At 42.0% G+C, this 22,065-nt stretch overlaps 1 protein-coding gene across 22 annotated transcripts in view; it reads right to left on the bottom strand.

Moving 5' to 3' along the window:
* STAU2 (staufen double-stranded RNA binding protein 2) overlaps window positions 1-22,065 on the bottom strand; it is a 193,381-nt gene that overhangs the window by 91,828 nt on the left and 79,488 nt on the right. For all 22 annotated transcript variants that reach the window (XM_084849286.1, XM_084849293.1, XM_084849295.1 and 19 more), the window contains one exon: window positions 8,991-9,298. In XM_084849286.1, the coding sequence (XP_084705412.1) occupies window positions 8,991-9,298 (308 nt within the window). The remainder of the gene's footprint in view (window positions 1-8,990; window positions 9,299-22,065) is intronic.

The following is a 22,065-nucleotide window of genomic DNA, read 5'->3' as shown; positions in this document are numbered from 1 at the left end:
TATTGACATGCTGAACACTGCCACCATAGCCTGTGGACCCACTTCTCACATATGCCTTGTTATGGGGCATTACATCTGAGCAGCTCCTTTTTCAAACATTTATCATGTCACAATGGCCCAGTTCGCACTATCACAGTGGCTGAAACAAACCACCATGACTTGTTGCAACCGCCGGGCATGCTGGGTGTGTGCTGGCCAGATTTCCCTAATTACCCACACCAGTGTGGCTTGCCGGGTCATCCAAACCTGGACAGCATGGCTTGTTTGGAGTGGGCAGCAATCCTCAAATAACCCAACAACAGCCAATGAGTTATTTGAGGGTTGCTGCCCACCCCAAACATGCCGTACCACCCAGGTTCAGACGTCATGGCAAGCCACGTCAGTGTGGGTAAGTAGGGAAATCTGGCTGGCATGTGTCCAGCACATGTGACGGTTGCAACAAGCCACAGTGGCTTGTTTCAGCCACCCTGATTGTGCGAACTGGTCTATGTGTATGAACAGATTAATTTCAGACATAAGTTTAGCCTGGTTCAGACATAATTTAAAAAATGGCTGGACCACGTCTCTGTGATGTAATGGTGTTCACAGTTTGGCCAGATTCAAAACAGATCAGGATACTTTATAGAGAATAGAATTGTCACTTGCTTATTAGCATACAACTTAAAACCTGAGACAGAGTGACAAATGGAACATTGTGTTACTGCTTTTTTTGCTCTTCAGGCAGTTCTTCTGGACCATTCTGTATTAGCTACAGTTAGAGAAAAGATTTGAGGCTAGGTAGGATATTAGGCTAACCCAGCAACTTTTTTCTTACATTCCAGTCACTCCTAAACTAAATGGATATTGACTTCAGCAGAACTATTCTGAGGTGCATCAAATATGGATGTTACATTTTCTGATGAACCATGGTGAGATGTTTCCAAAGAGCAAATTTAGCAGTTGCACTATATGGCACATTGCATGCATTAAACATATAACAATAATCGCTGCAGATGGAGAACTGTAAATAATTACTAAACTATTCACAGATTACCACTGCTCTTAACCTCTGGAAAGGTCATACTTCCTGATACTCAAATGGATGGGGGTAGAGAGAAGAACGGGAAGGAAGCTCTGATACGTGCTAGTTAAACTCCACTTATGAGGTTAATTTAGAGCAAAGGAAATGCACTGCTATGGTTCTCAGGGATGTCTTCCAAACTAAGAAATTCAAAAAATTACATTGGTCCATGTATCTAAAAACAAATACTGGAAGACTGATACACTAGCCATGTGCAATAATTTTAATTTACAAGGGAAAAAAGTGTTTATCAACCCTGAACTCCACTTGAAAGACAATTCTGCAGGAAGGGGTGGTCCCTGCTGTCCTTAAGGAGGCAGTAGTGTGGCCACTCCTGAAGAAGCCCACTCCTGACCCAACTGTATTAGACAACTAACGCCCAGTTGCAAATACCCCTTTCCTAGGGAAGGTACTTGAGAAGGTTGTGGCAGAGAAACTGCAGGCATTCTTGGAGGATACTAATTATCTAGACCCATTCCAGTCTGGGTTTCGATCTGGTTATGGGACTGAATCAGCCTTGGTCACCCTGATGGATGACCATTATCAAGAGAGCAGAATTAACAGAGTGCAACCCTGTTAATTCTGCTTGACCTCTCATCGGCTTTTGATACCATCAACTTCATGGGATGGGTATCGAAGGCATTGTGTTACAGTGGTTCTGGTCCTACCTATAGGCCAATTTCAGAAAGTAACAGTGGGTGACTATTCTTCGGCCCCTCGGCAATTGAGCAATGGGGTGCCGCAAGGTACCATCTTGTCCCCAATGTTGTTTAACATCTATATGAAGCCGCTGGGAGCAGTCATTAGGGAGATTGGAGCCAAGTGCCATCAGTATGCTGATGACACGCAGCTGTATCTCTCTGTGACATTTGAATCCAGAGAGGCTGTGCAAGTACTGGACCAGTGCCTGAACTCAGTAATGGGCTGGATGAGGGCCAATAAACTGAAACTGAATGCTGGCAAGATGGAAGTCCTGTGGGTGAGTGGCTCCCAAATCTGGGAGACAGGCCCATTGCCTATTCTGGATGGGGGTGCAGAATGCAGCAGCTCGGCTGTTGTCAGAAGCTGCCGATTTTCAGCATGTACCACCTTTGCTGAGGGAACTGCACTGGCTGCCTATCTGCTACCGGGCCAGGTTTAAGGGATTTTAAATAGCTCAGCTGGAATACTGTCATCTCCGCTAGCTTTGTTGTTACTAATGCTTCCTAAGGCCCACTTGATTTCACTCTCGAGGATGTCCGGCTTAAGTTCAGTGAGCGCACTATCATGGCTATCAAGGACATTAAGATCTTTCCTGTATAGTTCTTCTGTGTATTCTTTCCACCTCTTCTTAATCTCATCTGCTTCTGTTAGGTCCCTGACTTCTTTGTCCTTTATCATGCCTGTCTTTGCACAAAACGTTCCCTTGAGATCTCCAATTTTCTTGAAGAGATCTCTAGTCTTTCCCATTCTGTTGTTTTCCTCGATTTCTTTGCATTGTTCATTTAAGAAGGCCTTCTTGTCTCTCCTTGCTATTCTCTGGAACTCTGCATTCAACAGTGGCCACAAGACTGGAAAAGGTCAGTTTACATTCCAATGCCAAAGAAGGGCAATGCCAAAGAGTGTTCAAACTACCGCACAATTGCGCTCATTTCACATGCCAGCAAGGTGATGCTCAAAATCCTACAAGCTAGGCTTCAGCAGTATGTGAACTGAAAACTACCGGAAGTACAAGCTGGGTTTCGAAGAGGCAGAGGAACTAGAGATCAAATCGCCAACGTTCACTGGATCATGGAGAGAGCAAGAGAATTCCAGAAAAACGTCTATTTCTGCTTCATTGACTACGCTAAAGCCTTTGATTGTGTGGATCACAACAAACTGTGGCAAATTCTTAAAGTGATGGGAGTACCAGACCACCTTACCTGTCTCCTGAGAAACCTGTACGAGGGACAAGAAGCAACAGTAAGAACCAGACATGGAACAACCGAGTGGTTCAAAACTGGGAAAGGAGTACGACAAGGCTGCATATTGTCACCCTGCTTATTTAACTTATATGCAGAGTACATCATGAGAAATGCCGGGTTGGATGAATCAGAGGTTGGAATTAAGATTGCCGGGAGAATTATCAACAACCTCTGATATGCAGACGATACCACCCTAATGGCAGAAAGTGAAGAGGATCTAAAGAGCCTCTTGTTGAGGGTGAAAGAGGAGAGTGCAAAAGCTGGTTTGAAACTCAACATTAAAAAAACTAAGATCATGGCATCTGGCCCCATCACTTCCTGGCATATAGAAGGGAAAGAAATGGAAGCAGTGACAGATTTTACTGTCTTGGGCTCCAAGATCACTGCAGACGGTGACTGTAGCCATGAAATTCAAAGACGCTTGCTCCTTGGGAGGAAAGCTATGGCAAACCTGGACAGCATAGTAAGAAGCAGAGACATCACCTTGCCGACAAAAGTCCGTCTAATCAAAGCTATGGTTTTCCCAGTAGTAATGTATGGCTGTGAGAGCTGGACTATAAGGAAGGCTGAGCGCCGAAGAATTGATGCTTTCGAACTGTGGTGCTGGAGAAGACTCTGACGAGTCCCCTGGACTGCAAGGAGGTCAAATCAGTCAATCCTAAAGGAAATCAACCCTGACTGCTCATTGGAAGGACAGATACTGAAGCTGAAGCTCAAATATTTTGGCCACCTAATGCGAAGAGAAAACTCTCTGGAAAAGACCCTGATGCTGGGAAAGACTGAAGGCAAAAGGAGAAGGGGACGACAGAGGATGAGATGGCTAGATAGCATCACTGATGCAATGAATATGAACTTGAGCACGCTCCGGGAGAGAGCGGAGGACAGGATGGCCTGGCGTGCTATGGTCCATGGGGTCACAAAGAGTCGGACACGACTGAACGACTGAACAACAACAACAACAGGTTTAAGGGATTGGTACTAGTGTACAAAGCCCTAAACAACTTGGGACCAGAATACCTGAGACAGTGCCTTCTTCTTTACCAACCTGCCTGGTTACTGAGGTCATTGGAGGACTTGCTCCTGGTGGTTCCACACGGACCTATGGCCTGGTTGGAGTCCACCAGGAAAAGAGCCTTCAGCGTGGTGGCCCACTTCCTGTGGAATTCCCTGCCCTTGGAGGTCAGGGAGGTGCCAACATTGTGCTGTTTTTGGTGCCTCCTGAAGATATTGCTATTTTGAGAGTCATTCCTTGAGTGAGCAGCTGCAGTTTATTAAGTTCAGAATCTGTTATTTTAAACTGTTTTAACTGTTTTAATTATGGGGTTTTATTCTTTTATCTTGTTGTTCACCGCCCTGAAATCTTTGATGTGGAGCGGTATATAAATATTGTAAATAAATAAATAAATTCTGAACCAATCTAACTTTTTTTTCTGATCGTCATCATATTCTTTTGAATCTGTTGACTATCAAGTGGTTTTATACCTTCACAACTTCAAATACCAGGTTTTGCAGTATATTATTATACACACTTTAGATGCTCTACTGAAACCCACTAAATTAATGCCGCAGATCTTTTCTGGAAAATCGTTGCTTGTTTGGCTCGACGCTCATTGCGGTACTCTAACCTTATAATAATAATAATATAGCAAAAAGTGGGGAACTGAAACAAAATGTTGCAGTGTATCCCCAGCTTTTAACATTGTTGTTCTTAGTCATGGTTTGAACTAGCTTTGAACAGAAGCCTCGTAGGGGTGTCTTGGCAGCGGGGTGGGAGGACAGTGTTTTTCTTTCTCATCTACCTGAAACCTTTCCCAGCTGTACTAGGAAATGCTAAAGGACTCAGGCTTGGGGCTTTGCACCAGCCCAAAAGTTAAGCCCTTTATTGCTATATATTGGGGTGAGGGTTCTGGAAAGTGGGAAGGAAAAAAGGTTTCCTTTTTCCTTTCCCACTCTCCTGAAACTTCCCTGAAGAATTCAGGGAGGGGAGTCTTTTAACCTCATGACACACATCCCAATTCCAGCTTCCTGGATATTTCCTATGCAGTCTTAGGGGCTTGACCTAGTTAATTCATTTTGTACACTCTTCATTTTCTTTTCATTTTTCTACTGATACCCTTAACATTTTGTAGAATTCTAAATATTTTAAAAATTGCCCTGCAAGTACCAATACAAACCAGACATGACAGGTCATCTATGTGCATTTTGTACACAAGGCTGTACTGTTCACACAAAGTGGAAGTGAGGTCTACTCTTTAAACAAAGGTGGGTGCAGGGAAGGAAGCAAACCCCCTTACTTCACTGTTCTACATTGCTTTAAGCAATTTCCCCCTATCTGGCTTACCTCTGGTGTTGGAGGGTATCTACGGAAAATTGCTTAAAGCAGCAGGAGGAAGGAGAAAGTGATATTAACTTCCTTCCCTTTTTGGTGTAAAGACTGAATTACCATCTGACTTTATATGTGTACATGGCAAACTAGTGCACAACTGCTTGTCACATCTAGTTTGACCCTTTCTGACAAACTCCAGTTACTTCCAGTGGGTACTTCACCCTAGTAAAAAATTGCTGGATTGAACAAATCATGTTCATTGTTAGCTAGCTAGAACATTCAAAAAAGTGGCCTATACAGTTAAAAAATATGAAATAAAACTTGCACACTAATTCCACTAGATTTTTAAATGTAAACAAATTATTTGGAATATTTTATTTACACTGTCAAAAACATTTTCTATTCATGTTATGAAGCAATGAACAAAATGGCACATAAACATCAAACATAACAAACCCATTTTGACATGTAGCTGGGTTTGTTTAATAGTTAAGTCTTCAAGAAAGTGGCTTAAATATTTATTTATTTAAAATGTTTTTAGGCCCCCTTTAAGGGTAGAATCCTTATTAAACACAAGCCTAAACTATAAGAATGCTTTATTAAGATACTGATTTTTTGTTTGTTAAGTACTTGGCTTCATTAATTTGAACTGAATCAAAGCACAGCATAGCTCTTTTCATAACAGAGAACTGTAATAACCGGTAATGAATAATTTAATATGTTTGCCTAGCAAAAAAAAGAGTATATAGTGGTCCCTATGGTCCTGAAATATTTATGGCTTGTAACACATGTGTGTTTTATATATAAAATGAATTCAGAAAAGTTTAAACAAAATATATTTTTTAAAAGGTATGTCCTCTACCTGGAGATTCTCCAAATAAAGTTTAGAAAAAGAATATGGGTATATTTGTTTTCTTATACAGTAATAATGCCCCCTGGGAGTCATTTTTTATTGTTTTGTTAATTTAAAAATGGAAGGTAGGAAAACTGAATGTGCAGGAAAACTGATTGTCAATGGAGAACAAAGATATGTTTATAATTAAGAAACAGACAAGTTAATGATGATTGTTCTCAGAAAACAGGAACTAATAATTTTTTTAAAACCCACAACTCTGAGCTATTCAAGAAACAAGAAAGACGTGACATGCTGGTAAATGTATTATTTTCCTAATTGGTAAACCTGCATGATAAAACTAACCTGTAAAGGAAAAGGCTTTTAAGATCTTGAACAGAAAGCGCTTTCTGTTCTGAGATGGTGAAGAGACCGGTGACAGGCACTTGACAGCGCACTAAGGCATTTCCCACAGAGATTCTGTTCAACACTCTCCTCAGTGCTCAGTGATCCAGCACAGAGCTTCACGCTCATTCCAAAAACTCAGGCAGCCAAGGTATTAAGCTGAACTGAACAAAAGGGAAGTGGGTAGGAAGCCAAAATAACCAGTTTCTTGATACACTGAAGGAATAAGTGGGAATTAGAGAGAATATCTACTGAAATTCATGTAGAATGAAGCATGATCAGCAGCAACCTGGGCAAACGGGAAACAAGGATTCTATTTTTCAAGCCCAATCAAGAATTGGGGGACAGGATGGGGGGATGAGGAGACAGGAAAAGCACAAGCAATCAGTGCCTAGAAATTGTATACTACAGCTAAAGAAGCAAGGAAATAACTTTGTGAAAACACTACTATGAATTGGGTTTGGGCTCTATGAATAAAAATGTTGCTTTTAGGTGCAAGCAGTCCAACAAGATGTGAAAGAAAGATGAGAAAGATAATTAAAACTTTTGAGGACTGGATTTCCTTTCAAGAGATTTCCTGACACTACTGTATGCAGATGAACTTAGACACACAAGATATCTAGCTCTTACAGGGATTTCGATTCTGTTGGGGCAAACTATTGATATTTTTGTTTTTCTCAGTACCAAGGAAGCCTAAAGTGTATAATTGCTTTTTTGTTTAAACAGAATCTATAACCTGAATGTAACAAGTGCAAGATCTGATGTCCTTCCTTTGGTTTTAAATGGGTCTGTCTGGTGTTTTCTTTCTGCAAACATTACACCTCCCTGAACACATCAGAAGCCGCTTTTAACTCCATACCATCACCCCAAAGTTTAAAAAGCAGGTTTAGGTGTGGTACAGGAAGGTTGGCTGGGAAAACAAGACAAGTCCTATTTCACACAAAAACACTTGCTCACATACAAGGGGCTAGCTAGATGCTAGCCATAACTTTTTATGATGAAATATTTAACTGACCTGTATATATTCCAATACCTCTTCATTCTCATAATCTTCATTTAGATAAATATTTAGAAGGACTTATACATACTAACCATATACAAAAGAGAGTAAATCAAACACATTCAAAAGTCTAAAGAGGAAAGCCAACACAATGCAGAATTAAGCAAGAAACCAAATCAGACTTCAAATGTAGTATAGCATATTTACTCAGGGAATGCACATGTCTTAACATCACATAGGAAGCTGCCTCATAGTGAGTCAGACCCTTGGTCGATCTATCCCAGGATTGTCAACACTAATTGGAAGCAGCTCTCCAGGGTTTCAGGCAGGATTCTTTCCTAGCCTTACCTGGAGATGCCAGGGAATGAACCTGGGACCGTCTGACGCAAAACATGAACTCTACCACTGAGCGATGATCCCTCACCAAGGATCTGCTGCTAAAGGGAATTTTCCCACCTTCATGTAACTATGATTTGTGCTGATGAAAAGTGATACAATCTGATGAACTAATACGTACATATAGTCTGATTAATATATAGTGGGAAGCGATAATAGTTTTAAAGAGAGTTGAAAGTGGCTTGAAAGAGGTATACCCCTATTTTGTTATCTGACTCTCACCTCTGGTCCAGAAGGGCACATGAAGCTTTGTAAGAATGACCTGGTTTGCACGACATGCCACGGCTTACTGTGGGCTATTTAACCCATGATGAGCTGTGGTGCCCATGGGCACCATTTAGAATATGCAACCCCCACTTGGGGGTTGTTGTGCTGTCCGAACCCAGCCATTGGGGGTTATGTGGGGGTTAAACATAACCCTTGGCTAGTTGTAGGGTTATGTGAATGTTTTTTCACCCTCACATAACCCCTGACGGCCGGATTTGGACAACATGACATCCCCCAATCAGGGGTTGCATATTCAAAATGGTGGTTGGCATGCACTGCAGCTCCTCAATTGATTAAGGTGGTCACGATGGCCTGTCATGTCATGCGAACTGAATGACTTGAATCCTAACATCGGTGAGCTACAGAACGGGGGCTTTCCTGGCTCCCTTTTCTCCCTCAGGCACAAGTATGCCGGAGCAGGATGGGAGAACCTTGCTTTCATGAGCTTGCGCAGGACACTACTGGATGCAAGCCAATACAAGGACCTGCAGAACCTATTCAGCAGAGTCAAAAGTGGAATGACTATACACTCCATGAAATAGGGTTCTTTTTTCTTTCTTTTTTCTCCATGGAAAAAGCTCTAGATGGGCACAGATGGACAGAGAAAAAAATAATTGCAGATTATACAAGAGCACCTAACTTTCATACAGCCTTGCCTAATTTACGAATGGCATACTTTGACTCTCATTTCAGTCACAATGACAAGACAGTAATTCTACAATACTGGCTCTACAGTGCCTTTTATTCCAACCCACCCATACCTGAAAGCCTTGGATCCCTGCCAGATATTCCAGCTGCTTTGAAGGCTGCACTGTAGAACAAGGAGATATGAGTGACATTCCTTTTAGACATATAGCTTCAGCAGTTGGGGATGTTCCATTCATGAGCAGTTCTCTGGCAATTGTAGCTGTACTGTTAGTGGCAGAGGACACACTGAAGAAAAAACTAGAAGTCTGGCTCATTTCCTTGGATGACAAATAGTTTCCAGGGGTACCAGGAGATGCTTTGTTGCGGCTGGCTTCCATTTCTTGATAAACATCAGGAGAAAGATGGAGAATTCCCTTTGGTGCTGCAAACAAGAGCAAGGAGCATTCTTATTATACATGCAATTGTTCAAATGTTACCAAACAGAACATTACGAACGCTATTTTGACAGACATAGCCTGGTGCCAGTTATCCATTCTCTGGTAACTGCCTGACCACATTAGTGCAATGTGTTGCCTGTGGGACTATCTTTGAAAATGGTTTGGAAACTTCAGTTAGTCCAAAATAGAGTTGCTAGACGACTAACTATGATTGGACAGTATCATGTGATATCAGTGTGTGTCAGCTGCACTGGCTTCCAGTCTCTTTCCAGATCCCATTTAGAGAGTTGGTGGCTTGGGGCCAGAATATCTAATGGAACATCTCTTTCCATATGTAGTTGCCCAGACCCTTAGGCCACCTTCAGAGGCCCTCCACCGGGTGGCCCCACTGAATGACACTAGGTGGGTGGCTACAAGGGAGGTGGCCTTTTCAGCTGTGGCACCCCATTTATGGAATGCCCTCCCCAAGGAGGCATGCCAGATGCCTATACTGTTATCTTTTCAGAATCCTGCAAAAATATTTATCTTCTTCCAGGCATTTAAATATTTATTATTGTATTTGTTTTGGCCCAAGGATGCCAAGTGCTAACACTGGCCCTGGGACACATCATATTAAAATTATTAGTTTAATTATACAAATGCTAATTATACAAATGCCTGCAACTGTGCCTTGCCCCTCCTCCCCCTATGATAATCAGGAAGACACTCAACTCTTCTTTTGTAACAGCGATGGTGGATTTCAGTGAGAAAACATAGATATATGTTTTCTGTTGGTATATTTGCAGACAAAAGGACATGCCAACACAGGGAAGTTTCAAGTGCTCACATTTCCTTTAAATGTGGCCTAATGCAAATCCAGTTTCCATAAAAGCACTTCAGATATATACTGATGCAACATATTTAATAGCATAACTGAAAAAAATACATTGGTTCAGAAATAACAGAATTAATATGGTGAAAGAAAACCCATTTAAAATGCCTGTACAATACTATAAACCTTCTAAAACCACATCAAAAAGTACAGATGTCTAGTCCACTGATGTAATATCACTTCAAACAAACATTTCACATGCTCTCTCAGCCTTTTCAGTGTTTTTACATGATCCACCCAAATATCTAACTGCTGTCTGGAACAATAGCTGGGAATTCTTCCAGATTACTAATCTTTTTAAATGTTAAAACAACTAATATGAAGCATAGGATGAATAAAAAGCTCTCTCACATAATATACCATATGTTTTTAAATTGTATCCACATCACTGTAATAACATCATTCAATTAGCAATAATGACAAGGACTTTCCACTTATGTAACACCTTTTGTTTTGAGGATTTGGAAGCTCTACACACGTCAACAAATTATGTCATGTAATACTCCTTTGAGGTTTCTGCCATTCCTATCAACTACCAATGATATTTAAAACAATATTCTCATTTTTAAGTATCATCATATAATAACATGCTCTATATTCCCACTACTATAAGGGAATTATGGTAAATATTGGTATTAGCTTGTTTAATGGTTTAATACGTTCTAGCTGTTTAATTTATTCATTTTTATTCTGTTTAAATTGATTTTATCTGTACGCTACCCTGAGATCTTAATGATATAGGGCAGGATACAAATGTTATAAACAAATAAATAAAAATAATACAATGGGGGATTTACTTCAGAAACTAACTTTCAGATATGTATTTCTGAGCTCTCTTTTTATATCCAATTAATGCATCACAGAAAAGCTTTAACAGAGCCATGTTAAGTGATTCTGTTTTTCGGTTACATTATTTCTCCACCATTCCAACATCAAATTATTTCAAATATTAATTAAGATGTTAATTAAAAATTCCTTTGCACCTGCTGGTTAGTTTTTATCTGAACGTATCAACTTCTGTTTGTAAATAACCAGGTCATGTACAATTGTACATCAACTATAAAAGCAAAAAGGAGGACTTTGTCTGTGATCCAGAGTACTGCATGTTAAGGGCGCAATCCTATGGGGATAGGCGTCTGCCTCTGAACTTGGAGGCAACCGCCTATCCAATGCAGGGCAGGAGAAAATCGTCCCCTCCGTGCTTCTCCTGCCCTGCATTTGCAACTAGACTTTGGCTGTCTAGCCACAGGAAGGCGGAGCATGGGAAGAGGCTGCCAGATGACACATAGGATATGTTGTATCTGCATTTCTGCCTTCCCCGCCCCGGAACACCCCCTGGAACAACCCATTTTGGCCGCTCCACACTTTTCTTCCGAGCACGGAGTATAAAGCTATTCTGTGCTGCCTGAGAGGCAGTGCAGAACGGGGGAAAGTTGGTTCTCTGGGAACTGACCTCAGAGTGCGGGTTTCGAGGTTGGTTCCCAGAAACACACATATTCTATGGCCATCTAGCCGCTGACTGACCGCCATAGGATTGCTCCCTAAGTGGATTTTTTTCTCATAGATGAGAAGAAAAACTTTCCAAAAAGTGTAAGGTGCACTTATGATTGTACCAGGCTTTCCCTACTAATGGAAGAGAACAGGCTGTCCCAGCAGACGCTGGGTTCCATGGATCTATGACATTTAAGACACAATTAAATATAGTGTTTCTTTATATTAAGAGTATTTTTACATTTGTCAAATAAAACACACATAAAGAGAAACCATGGGTTGGTGAGGAAAGTTTAATTTCTAATTGGATTTTTCTATACAATTGATGACATCCCCCAGTGACAAATACAACTTGTATAGGTGATGTGCTAAACCATTTTTACTGCACTCTTCAGGCAAAAAAATCTCCCCATGTGATTTACATAAGATCAAGTTAAACAAGACAGTCCTTGCTCACAGCCTTACAGTCTAATAGACATGAAACAAAAGAAAAAAAGGATGAGAGGAGAAGAGGAAAAGAAGCAATCTCAGGCACCAGTTCTTAAAATGACCTGCTGGAAAAAGTTCAGTGAGAGGAGGAGCCGAATGCAGCCTGCCTCTCAGCAGAACTGCTATCAATTATGTTCCATGTAAGTAAGCAAATAAATATTTGCATACCTACAGGAGCACATTTTAAAGCTTTCCTTAGGAAAATATGCAGCCTAGAAAGACAGTGGTTATCACTTATTATTTAAAAATGTTCTTATCTAGTGATAGTTTGTTGTAACTGTAATCTCATATGCAACCTTTCATTAAAAAAGATGCATATGCATTGCCTTGCAGGTTGAGAACAGTGTCCACCATATTGTTCCCAAGGGCAGGCAGCCAGGTACCACTGGAAGTTCACAGTCAGGATAGGAAGGTGGTGACAATTCCTAATTGTCCTAACATCTGGTATTCATTTAGGGAGTTTCCATTGCACAATTAACAGCTGCTGATCCTCCATGAATTTGTCTAATCTGTTTTTAAAGCCACTTGCATATACATATGCCTGGGAATCTCCTTGTCCAGTTCTGCGAACCATTTAGCAAGGAGACCATGTAAACTTAATAATGGTCTTGCCATAACAGGAGAATTGAACTGTCTTTTCAACCTCAAGACAGGAGCCATGCAGAGGTGTGCTGTCACCATCTGCCCTTCAGAATGGTCTGCTTTTGAAGGATCATTACCGAAGTGTTAGAAGTCACTACAAGGCAACATTCTCGTCAGTTTTCACATGGTAGTGATCTTCACACCTGCCATGTGGTAAGGATGGAACTTACTATTGTTATGAAAATGGTCAGAAATAACACATTGGCTTGACAATTTGTGAGTGGGGGTGGGATTGTTTAAAAGCCTGTGAAGATTTCAGCAATAGTAACAGTATTTCTTTGGGTCTGTACAATATGGGTGCAGTCAAACATAATACCAAACCATGGTTTGGAGTTACATACACAAGTCCAGCAGAGCTAAGCTTAAATGCAGGCACTCTGCCTCCCCTCACATACCAAAATTACTATACTTCCTTCCAGGCTCTCAGCAGCACATGTTTGATCCTTGTTTGGGTTTAAAGTGCAATTTATGATTTGCTCAAACCATGGTTTGTCACATTCAGATGCAATGGGAAACTATAGTTTTCTAAGAACCCAGAAGAAGGTTAAAAAATCATGGCATAATCACAGCAGGAAGGAGGGGGACTTGCAGGTCCCAGGCACAGTTCTATTCTCCTCATGCACATGACAAACCATGGTTTGGCAATATGTCTGAGTGCACTCCAGATGTAGTATATGCCTTCAAAGTTCTCAAAAAACTAATGAGAACTCCTGTGCAGAACTGTATGGCACAACCTTAATATGTATCTAATTTACTCGAGTCACCATGAAATAATTCCAAGTATTTCTCTGTTCAACCAATAAGAATCCTTCGGCCATCCAACATTGATTTTCACTAAAAGCAATGGTGATATTTATACACTCTCAGGCACAGTTTTAATAGTAAGAACGAGAAATACAAACATAAAGATACACTGCTGTCAATGCTGTTTAAGATCAGTTCACAGGAAATTCCCAGAAATTGAGAATGAATGTCACATCACTTTTGGAACTTCAGAGACAACAGTGAAAAAAGGAAAAGCAAAACACAGAGGGTAGTATCCTATTGTCACGATTCCCTTAGCCTCCACTTCACTTCAATGCCCAAACATACACAGAAGAGAGGCTTCAGTCTACAGCTTTTAATCCATTACTTCACAGGGTCATACAGATGCAAATTCTCAGAGAAACTCTCCGTCTACAAGGAATGCCTTCAGGGGATCCAAATGGAATTTACGAGAGTTGCCCGCCATTTGAAGAGGGAGGCGGTCTCGCTAGCTTAACTTAAGGGGGGGAGGTCCTTCTCGTCTCGTGAGGCCTCTAAGCGCAGCTTCTCACACAAGGCCAATTGGGGGGGGTGAGGAGGGACCCTCAAGCTCAGCCATCTGTACATTTGTACCCTGAGAAGCAGAACTACTCATATCTGGACTAGCCTGGCAACATACCTCCCCCATGTCTGATGGTTCTCCTTCAGAATCTGAACTGCTATCCCACTCCCTGCGCTCAGAAACACCCCTGACACCTATTGTGCCCGTGCACTCACAGGAGTGACCACTGGTGGAATGGGGCTTTCACACTTCTAAAAATGATCCAAAGTGACCCGAAAAATCAATTTTTGGCATGGGGCAGGTCTGGAAATAAGCATTTCTGCTTGTTTCCAGGGTTATTTTTAGAAGTGCAAACGCCCCATTGCGCAAGCGGTAGCTTTCATGAGTGTAACAGAACCCGTAGAGATGGAGTGGCCTTGTTGGATTCTGCCCAATGATGTAAGCACAACAATTATCAGACAAGTCACCATAATCTATAGAACACTTGTAACCCAAGGAGCTGTTCAGATATACTTTGCTGAGGCTACAGTCAACACAGTAAGAGAGAGAGAGACTCTCAAGTTCCCTTACCATGTACAGTTCCTTGCACAAGTGTTGACCCCCCTTTGACTTTTCCACATTTGGTTTGTTACAACCTGGAATTAAAATGGATTTAATTGGCATTTTTACCATTTGATTTACACAACCTACTTAACACTTTGAAGGTGCAAAATATTTTTATTGTGGCACAAAGAATTAAAGAAAAACAAACTGGCAGTTGTTGGTTTCACCTCCCCCCCAGTCAATACTTGGTAGAAGCACCTTTGGCGGCAATTACAGCTGTGGGTTCTTTTGGGTAAGTCTCTACCAGCTTTGTGCATCTGGATCCTGCAATATTTGCCCATTCTTCTTGGCAAAATTGCTCATGCTTTGTCAGGGTGGATGGCGACCACTGGTGAACAGCAATTTTCAAGTCTTGCCACAGATTCTCATTTGGATTGAGGTCTCAGCTTTGACTGGGCCATTCTAAGACATTCAGGTTCTTGTTTTGAAACCACTCCAGTGTAACTTTGGCTGTGTGCTTAGGGTCACTGTCCTGCTGAAGGTGCACCTCCACCCCAGTCCCAGGTCCCTTGCAGACTGAAACAGGTTTTCCTCTAGAATTGCCCTGTATTTGGCTCCATCCATCTTTCCCTCAATCCTGACCAGTTTCCCAGTCCCTGCTGATGAAAAGCATCCCCACAACATGATGCTGCCACCACATGCTTCACCATGGGGATGGTGTTTTCAGGGTGTTGGCTGAGTACTGTTGGCTTTGCGCCATGCATAGCATTTTGCAGTAAGGGCAAAAAGTTCAATTTTTGTCTCAGCAGACCAAAGAACCTTTTTCTACATGTTTGCTATGTCTCCCACGTGCCTTTTGGCAAAATCCAAACAGGATTTGATATGAGGTTTTTTTTCCAGCAATGGCTTTCTTCTCGCCACTGTTCCATAAAGCCCAGCTTTGCAGAGCATCCAGGTGATAGTTGTCCCATGGACAGTTTCTCCCATCTCAGCTGTAGATCTCTTCAGCTCCTTCAGAGTTATCATTGGCCTCTTGGTTGCTTCTCTGACTAATGCCCCCCTTACCTGGTCACTGAGTTTTGGTAGACTGCCTTCTGTAGGCAGAGTTGTGGTTGTGCCATATTCTTTCCATTTTGTAATAATGGCTTTAATGATGCTCTGGGGGATGTTCATAGTTTGGGATATTTTTTAATAACCCAACCCTGATTGGTGCTTCTCCAGAACTTTATCCTGGACTTGTTTTAATAGCTCCTTGTTCTTCATGATGCTGTTTGTTTAGATATGCTCTCCAACAAACTCTGGGGCCTTCCAGAAACAGGTGTGTTTAATCGGAGATCATGCGACACTTGAATTGCACACACATTCAACTAATTATGTGACTTCTTAAGGCAGTTGGTTGCACCAGAGCTTATTTAGGGGTGTCACAGCAAAGGGGGTAAATACTTATGCAATCCAGAATTTCAGTTTTTTATTTGTAAATCATTATGTAAAATATGTAGATTTTTTCCCCCACTTCAACTTTATGGACTATTTTGTGTAGATCAGTGACAAGAAATCCTAATTAAATCTATTTTACTTCCAGGATGTAACATAACAAAATGTGGAAAAGTCAAACGGAGGTGAATACTCATGCAAGGCACTGTATTCAGTTTTTCTCACTACAACCTGACTTAATTCTTCCCAGTGGTTCTGTCATTTTTAGTTAATGGGCAATGAGTTCAGGGAACAGCAGACCTGCTACAAACAGAACTTGAAGAGTTACTCAGCTTCTAAAGCTGTCACCTCAAATTTTTTTCATTATGTTTTGTATTTATTTAACATAGTTTATCATCTAAATCTAGCTGTATCACACTTTGAAAATGTATTCTATGACCTGCTTCTCTCATTGTAAATCCATGCATTCACACTCTAGACTGTTTGTTCTCCGACAATTCAGAGTTCTGGGTTCAGATGTTATGATAAACGCTCCAGCCCTGAGTTGTTGCACACGCTTGCTCCCACTTGGCTTCTCAACAACTCACATGGGTTCTTAGAATATGTGAACTGTGTGACTAGCTCAATCAGGATGTAGATGGGGAGGTGGATGCCACTGAGAGCAATGCAGTGTGGACAGGCAACATCCACACTGAGATGTGCATACAGATGCACACCTAAAGTAAGACTATGGTTTTTGATCCATCTAGAAATATACATACTTGCTCTCCTTCGCTGGACTGAGGCATATCTGTGGGCTCTGGTACAACTTTTTGCATCTAGGTTTTAAGGATTTAGGGATGAGAAGGGGGAGATCATGGCTGAGTGCACTGTGGCTCTGCTAGAAATAAATCCAGCATGCTAAGCTTGTTACCTAATTTAAAATATATATTTTGGACACTAAGGGCACAATCCTATGGCTGCTAGACAGCCATAGGATTGTTTGGTTTCCGGGAATGGACCTCGGAGCCTGTGCTCCAAGGTTTGTTCCGCGAAAACAGTCTCCCTGTCCCCTCCTCTACCGCCTTGTTGGCAGCACAATTGTCCCTGGGTTCCACACTCGGAAGAGCAGCACAGAGTGGGGCAAAAGAGGGCCTTCCTGGGGGCGGGGAGAGGTGGGGAGTGCGGAAGTGCTGATACGACACTTCCTATGCGTTGTTCAGCCTGCCCCCCCCCCCCCAACTCCAAAGTCTCCAACAGCCGAAATCAGCCATCTAGCCATGACTGCAGGGTGGCCAGAGCACAGAGGAAAAGATCTTCTCCACTTTCCACCTGCCCTGCATTGGACAGGCAGTTGCCTCCGAGTTCAGAGGTGGCCGCCTATCCCCATAGGATTGCTCTCTAAATTATACAGCAAAACTGAATACTAGAATAGAGACAAAAGGCATATTGGTGATGGAATCTGCTCCATAGGTGGACATTCTAGAAGTGCCAATGACAGCAATGGAAAATACAGAAGGTATTATAAGCTAAATATATGATGATGCTATTACTTTAACAATATATCTGCGTCATCACCAGCAAAACAAATAACATCACAAAAACTGGGCAAGCCCAACAATATAGATGACTCAGTGTAGTGACAGATATAAGGAAATGTAGCATCTATTAATAATCAGGTTGTACTTATAAAGATAATAAATAGCCAACACAGCCTCAGAAACTGTGGAAGCTAAGGAAACAAACAAGCACACAACACCAAAAGAAATTTATGCATAAAAGTTTATGGTAATAGAAAGATGTGAAAGAAGTATCTGTGAATGTAGAAGTGACAGCCCTTATATTCTCCAACATACAATGGTGAAAAAAAATCTGTGAACCCCTTAGGATTGCCACATATTTCCAACCTAAAATGTTATGAGATCTTAATCTATCCCCATAATCCTAGATGAAGAATAATAGATAACCTGATTAAACAAATGACAAACATGACGCTTCTTCAACATTTATTTATCCACAACTGATTCAACATTCAATATTCATGTGTGAAAAAGTACATGAACTTTTAGATTCAGTACCTGCTGCTCCCCTCCCCCCGCCCCCCAAGCAGCAATTACTTCAAGTAAGCATTTCCTATAATCGTTGGTCAGTCTCTCACATCAGTTTTGAGGAATTTTGGCCATTCCTCCTTACAGAACTGCTTCAGCTTAGTGACATTTGAGGATTTCCTTGCATGAACAGCTCGCATCAGATCCTGCCACAACACTTCAATGGGGTTTAGATCCAGACTTTGACTAGGCCATTCTAAAACACAGAATTTCTTCTTCTGCAGCCATTCTTTTGTAGATCTACTTGTATGTTTAGGATCATTGTCTTGTTGCATGACCCACTTTCGGTTCTGCTTCAGCTCATGGACGGATGGCCTGACATTCTCCTCTAGAATCTTCTGATACGCTGCAGTATTCATGGTTGTGTCAATGATGGCAAACCGTCCAGGTCCTGAGGCAGTAAAGCAGGCCCAAACCATCACATCCCCACCACCATGTTTGACAGTTGGGATGAGGTTCTCCAGTTCGAACTCAGTGTTTGTTTTTCGCCAAACATAACATTTGTCATTGAGGCCAACAAGTTCTACCTTTGACTCGTCTGTCTAGAGAACATTGTTCCAGAAGTCTTGGGGATCATCTACATGATCTTTAGCGAACTTCAGACAAGCAGCACTGTTCTTTGTTCATCCAGTGGTTTCTTCCTGGGTATCCCCCCTTGAACACCATTCTTGTTCAGTCTTTTTCTAATTGTTGAGTCATGAACATTCACATTAGCCAAAGCAAGAGTGGCCTGAAGATCCTTGGATGTTATTCTGGGGTTCTTTTTTTTTACTTCCTGGATAATGCGCCAATTTGTTCTTGGAGAGATTTTGGTAGATGACCGCTCCTGGGTAGAGTGACTGTGGTTTTGAACCTTCACTATTTGTAGACTATCTGTCTGACAGTGGGTTGGTGGAGCCCCAAATCCTTAGAAATGGCTTTGTAACCCTTTCTAGACTGATGAGCAGCAATAACTGCTTTTCTGAGGTCCTCAGAGATGTCTTTTGATTGTGGCATGATGTGTTTCTACATAACCATATGGTGAAGACCAAACTCACAAAGTTTCTGATCCTTTTATAGGGTGGGGCCTCCCAAACTCACTCCTGAAGATCTACCTAATTGTTTAAACTCCTGATTCTAATTATTTCCTTTAACTGGGCAGATACAACCAGGGGTTCTTACTTTTGCACATACCCTAACTCTTAAGTACTCATAATTTGCTGAATTTATACATATTTTTATTTCACAACCCATGGAATTGGTTAATATAAACCCTATTGGATATTTAGAAAAGGACTGGTTTTGATTCACAAAGGCTATCATGGTACAACTATGGAATTTCTATAATTATTATTAGGGTTCACAAACTTTTTCTCACCACTATATATTGCACACGTTCACAATTATCTTTCAGTCTGGAACAGGAAGGTTAACATCCTTGTTCAAGTAGAAATGAAAGACAACTTTAGGTATAAATCTGAGGTCTGGTCAGAATGCAACTTTATCTCTACAAATGCATAAAAAAGGTGAATCGTGACACATAGTGGCTGCTTTACTAACCCTGTTGATAGATGTGACTGCAACCAGGAAGGTTATCTTAAAGGTCACATGTGGCTATGGTCACAAAGGGCTTGACCATGGAGTGGTACAAAATGAATGGAAGATTCCATGCTGTAGGATACAGGTTCACTGCCCCATTCCAGAAAATTTTAGTGAGGAGCTGAGGAAGTATAAGGTGTTCATCAATCAGAGGTCTGTCAAGGATGAATCCAAGCCCCTTGAGATGTCTGATAACACCTCTGATTCTGAATCAGTGTTGGAACAGCTAGATCAGAGCCCACGGGAGGAACTTTCCTCAGAGTCCCAAGGCCTTGAAAACAGATGGCCCAGGCTGAGCTGCTGTCTCCTCCCTCCACCATCAGAACCCAAGTGTCCAAGGAGGAGGAGGAAGAGGGGCATGACTTGAGAGATGCTAAGGAGCGTCACAAGGCAAAGCAGGAAAAGTTAGGGATGGGGCTCAGATGCTCCGCCAGCATAGCCACTCCATTTTGTCACCACAGGAGAAGCCACCACAGGAGGGAGCCACCCTAAGGGAAGGGTGTCACTATGAGGCAAGTTTGAAGGATATACTGTACTATCAAATCAGAAAGGCTATCTGCTTTCTCATCTCTTGCCAATTTGTACATATTGACTATGTCAGGGATGAGTCCAAGCCCCTTGAGATGTCTAACAGCTCTGATTCTGAGTCAGAGTTGGAACAGATAGATCAGAGCCCAGGGGAGGAACTTTCCCCAGAATCCCAAGGCAGATGGCCCACAGATGGCTCAGGTCGACTCGCTGCCTCCTCCCTCCACGTGAGGTTCACGGGCAAACTTCACCACCCTTTGGTTCGTCTTCTCTGTTTGGAGATCGCAGATTAGTCATTCAGAGCATGGGGCAGTATGAGAGCTTCCTTGAATCTGCATTTGTAGAAAGGCTAGTCTTTAGCAAAATAAAGTTGTAACAGCCTGAAGCTTTGATTCTCTGTGGTGTTGATTGTGAATGGGGAGGATGTTCTATTCATGACAACTTGCTAACAGTTTGCCCATGGACCTCATGGCAAAACTTGCCTCACAATGACACCCCTCTGTTAGGATGGCTCCCTCCTATGTTGGCTTCTAAGAGTGGCTATCCTGGCAGATTATCTGAGCCCCATCCCTAACTTTTCCCACTTTGCCTTGCGACACTCCCTAGAGAGAGTCTCTCAGCTCATGCCCCTCTTCCTCCTTGGAAACTTAGGTTCTCATGGTGGAGGGAGGAGGCAGTGAGTCAACCTGGGCCATCTGTTTGTCAAGGCCTTGGGACTCTGGGGAAAGTTGTTCCCCTGGGCTCTGATCTAGCTGTTCCAACTCTGACTCAGAATCGGAGCTGTCAGACATCTCAAGGGGCTTGGACTCATCCCTGACATGGTCAATATGTACAAGTTGGCAAGAGATGAGAAAGTAGATAGCCCTTGTGATTTGATAGCACAGTACATCTTTCAAAATCTGGGAGATAAGGCCAAATTGTTTTGTAGGAGCAAAGGAACAGAAACAAGCCCACTTAGAAGCATAGGAGTGCCTACCTGCCAGCTTACATGAGCTCTCTAGGATAAAAAGTAGATGTGGGAGACACCTTCAGAGTCAATGTGTTCTCTATGCTGTAAGGCTGAGGGATCAGACATTGTGGTCCAGGACTCTGCTCCAGTTCTCAAAAGAGGTCCAGAACCATAGGAAAGCAGAGGACGCTCCCTTGAGAGAGATGGAGGACACTGTGGTCAAAGGTCGGTGGCGGGAGCACATACTGGGTGGCCCACTTTTGAAGGTGGCCCACTGTACCACAAGTGCCTCAGCCAAAAGGAAGACAGAATGCTTTTTTTTTTTTTTACCACATGCACGTGAAATAAATAAATTAGAAGGATAATGTATTTTACTTGTAGAAAAGCAAGGGAAATGAAGCTCAAACATTCAGTCGAGGCCAAACAAGTTCTCAGAGACACTATTCTCAAGACGTTCAGAAGAATGCAACCATTTCACCCCTCAGAGCATGTGTGGAGGGGCTTTCTGACCCCATTAGAGGGGAAAGGCAGGAGTGCTAACTCCCTAGCTGAAGCTCTTGAAGATTCTGGAAACCACTCCACAGGTGTAGAACATGGGACTTCAGAGACCAAAAAGGAATGTACCAGATCTTTACATTTTAAAAAGTAAAACTCAAAATTAATTGGCAAAACACAACACAATTCATTATGTATGGTGAAATTTGAGGTGTACCAAGAACGTATAAAAAGTTGTAAAGGAGAGTATCACTCTGCCCACCAGATCTTATTTTAGCATATAGGAAATGTAAGGAAGACATTTTATTCAATGTTGAAATGACTACAGTGATTATCCA

This window comes from Heloderma suspectum, chromosome 4, assembly GCF_057233095.1.
Source record: "Heloderma suspectum isolate Gila_16-S chromosome 4, 16-S_ref, whole genome shotgun sequence".
Lineage (NCBI taxonomy): Eukaryota > Metazoa > Chordata > Lepidosauria > Squamata > Helodermatidae > Heloderma > Heloderma suspectum.
The sequence above is the reverse complement of the archived record's forward strand: the minus strand, read 5'-3'. Positions and strand labels throughout refer to the sequence as shown.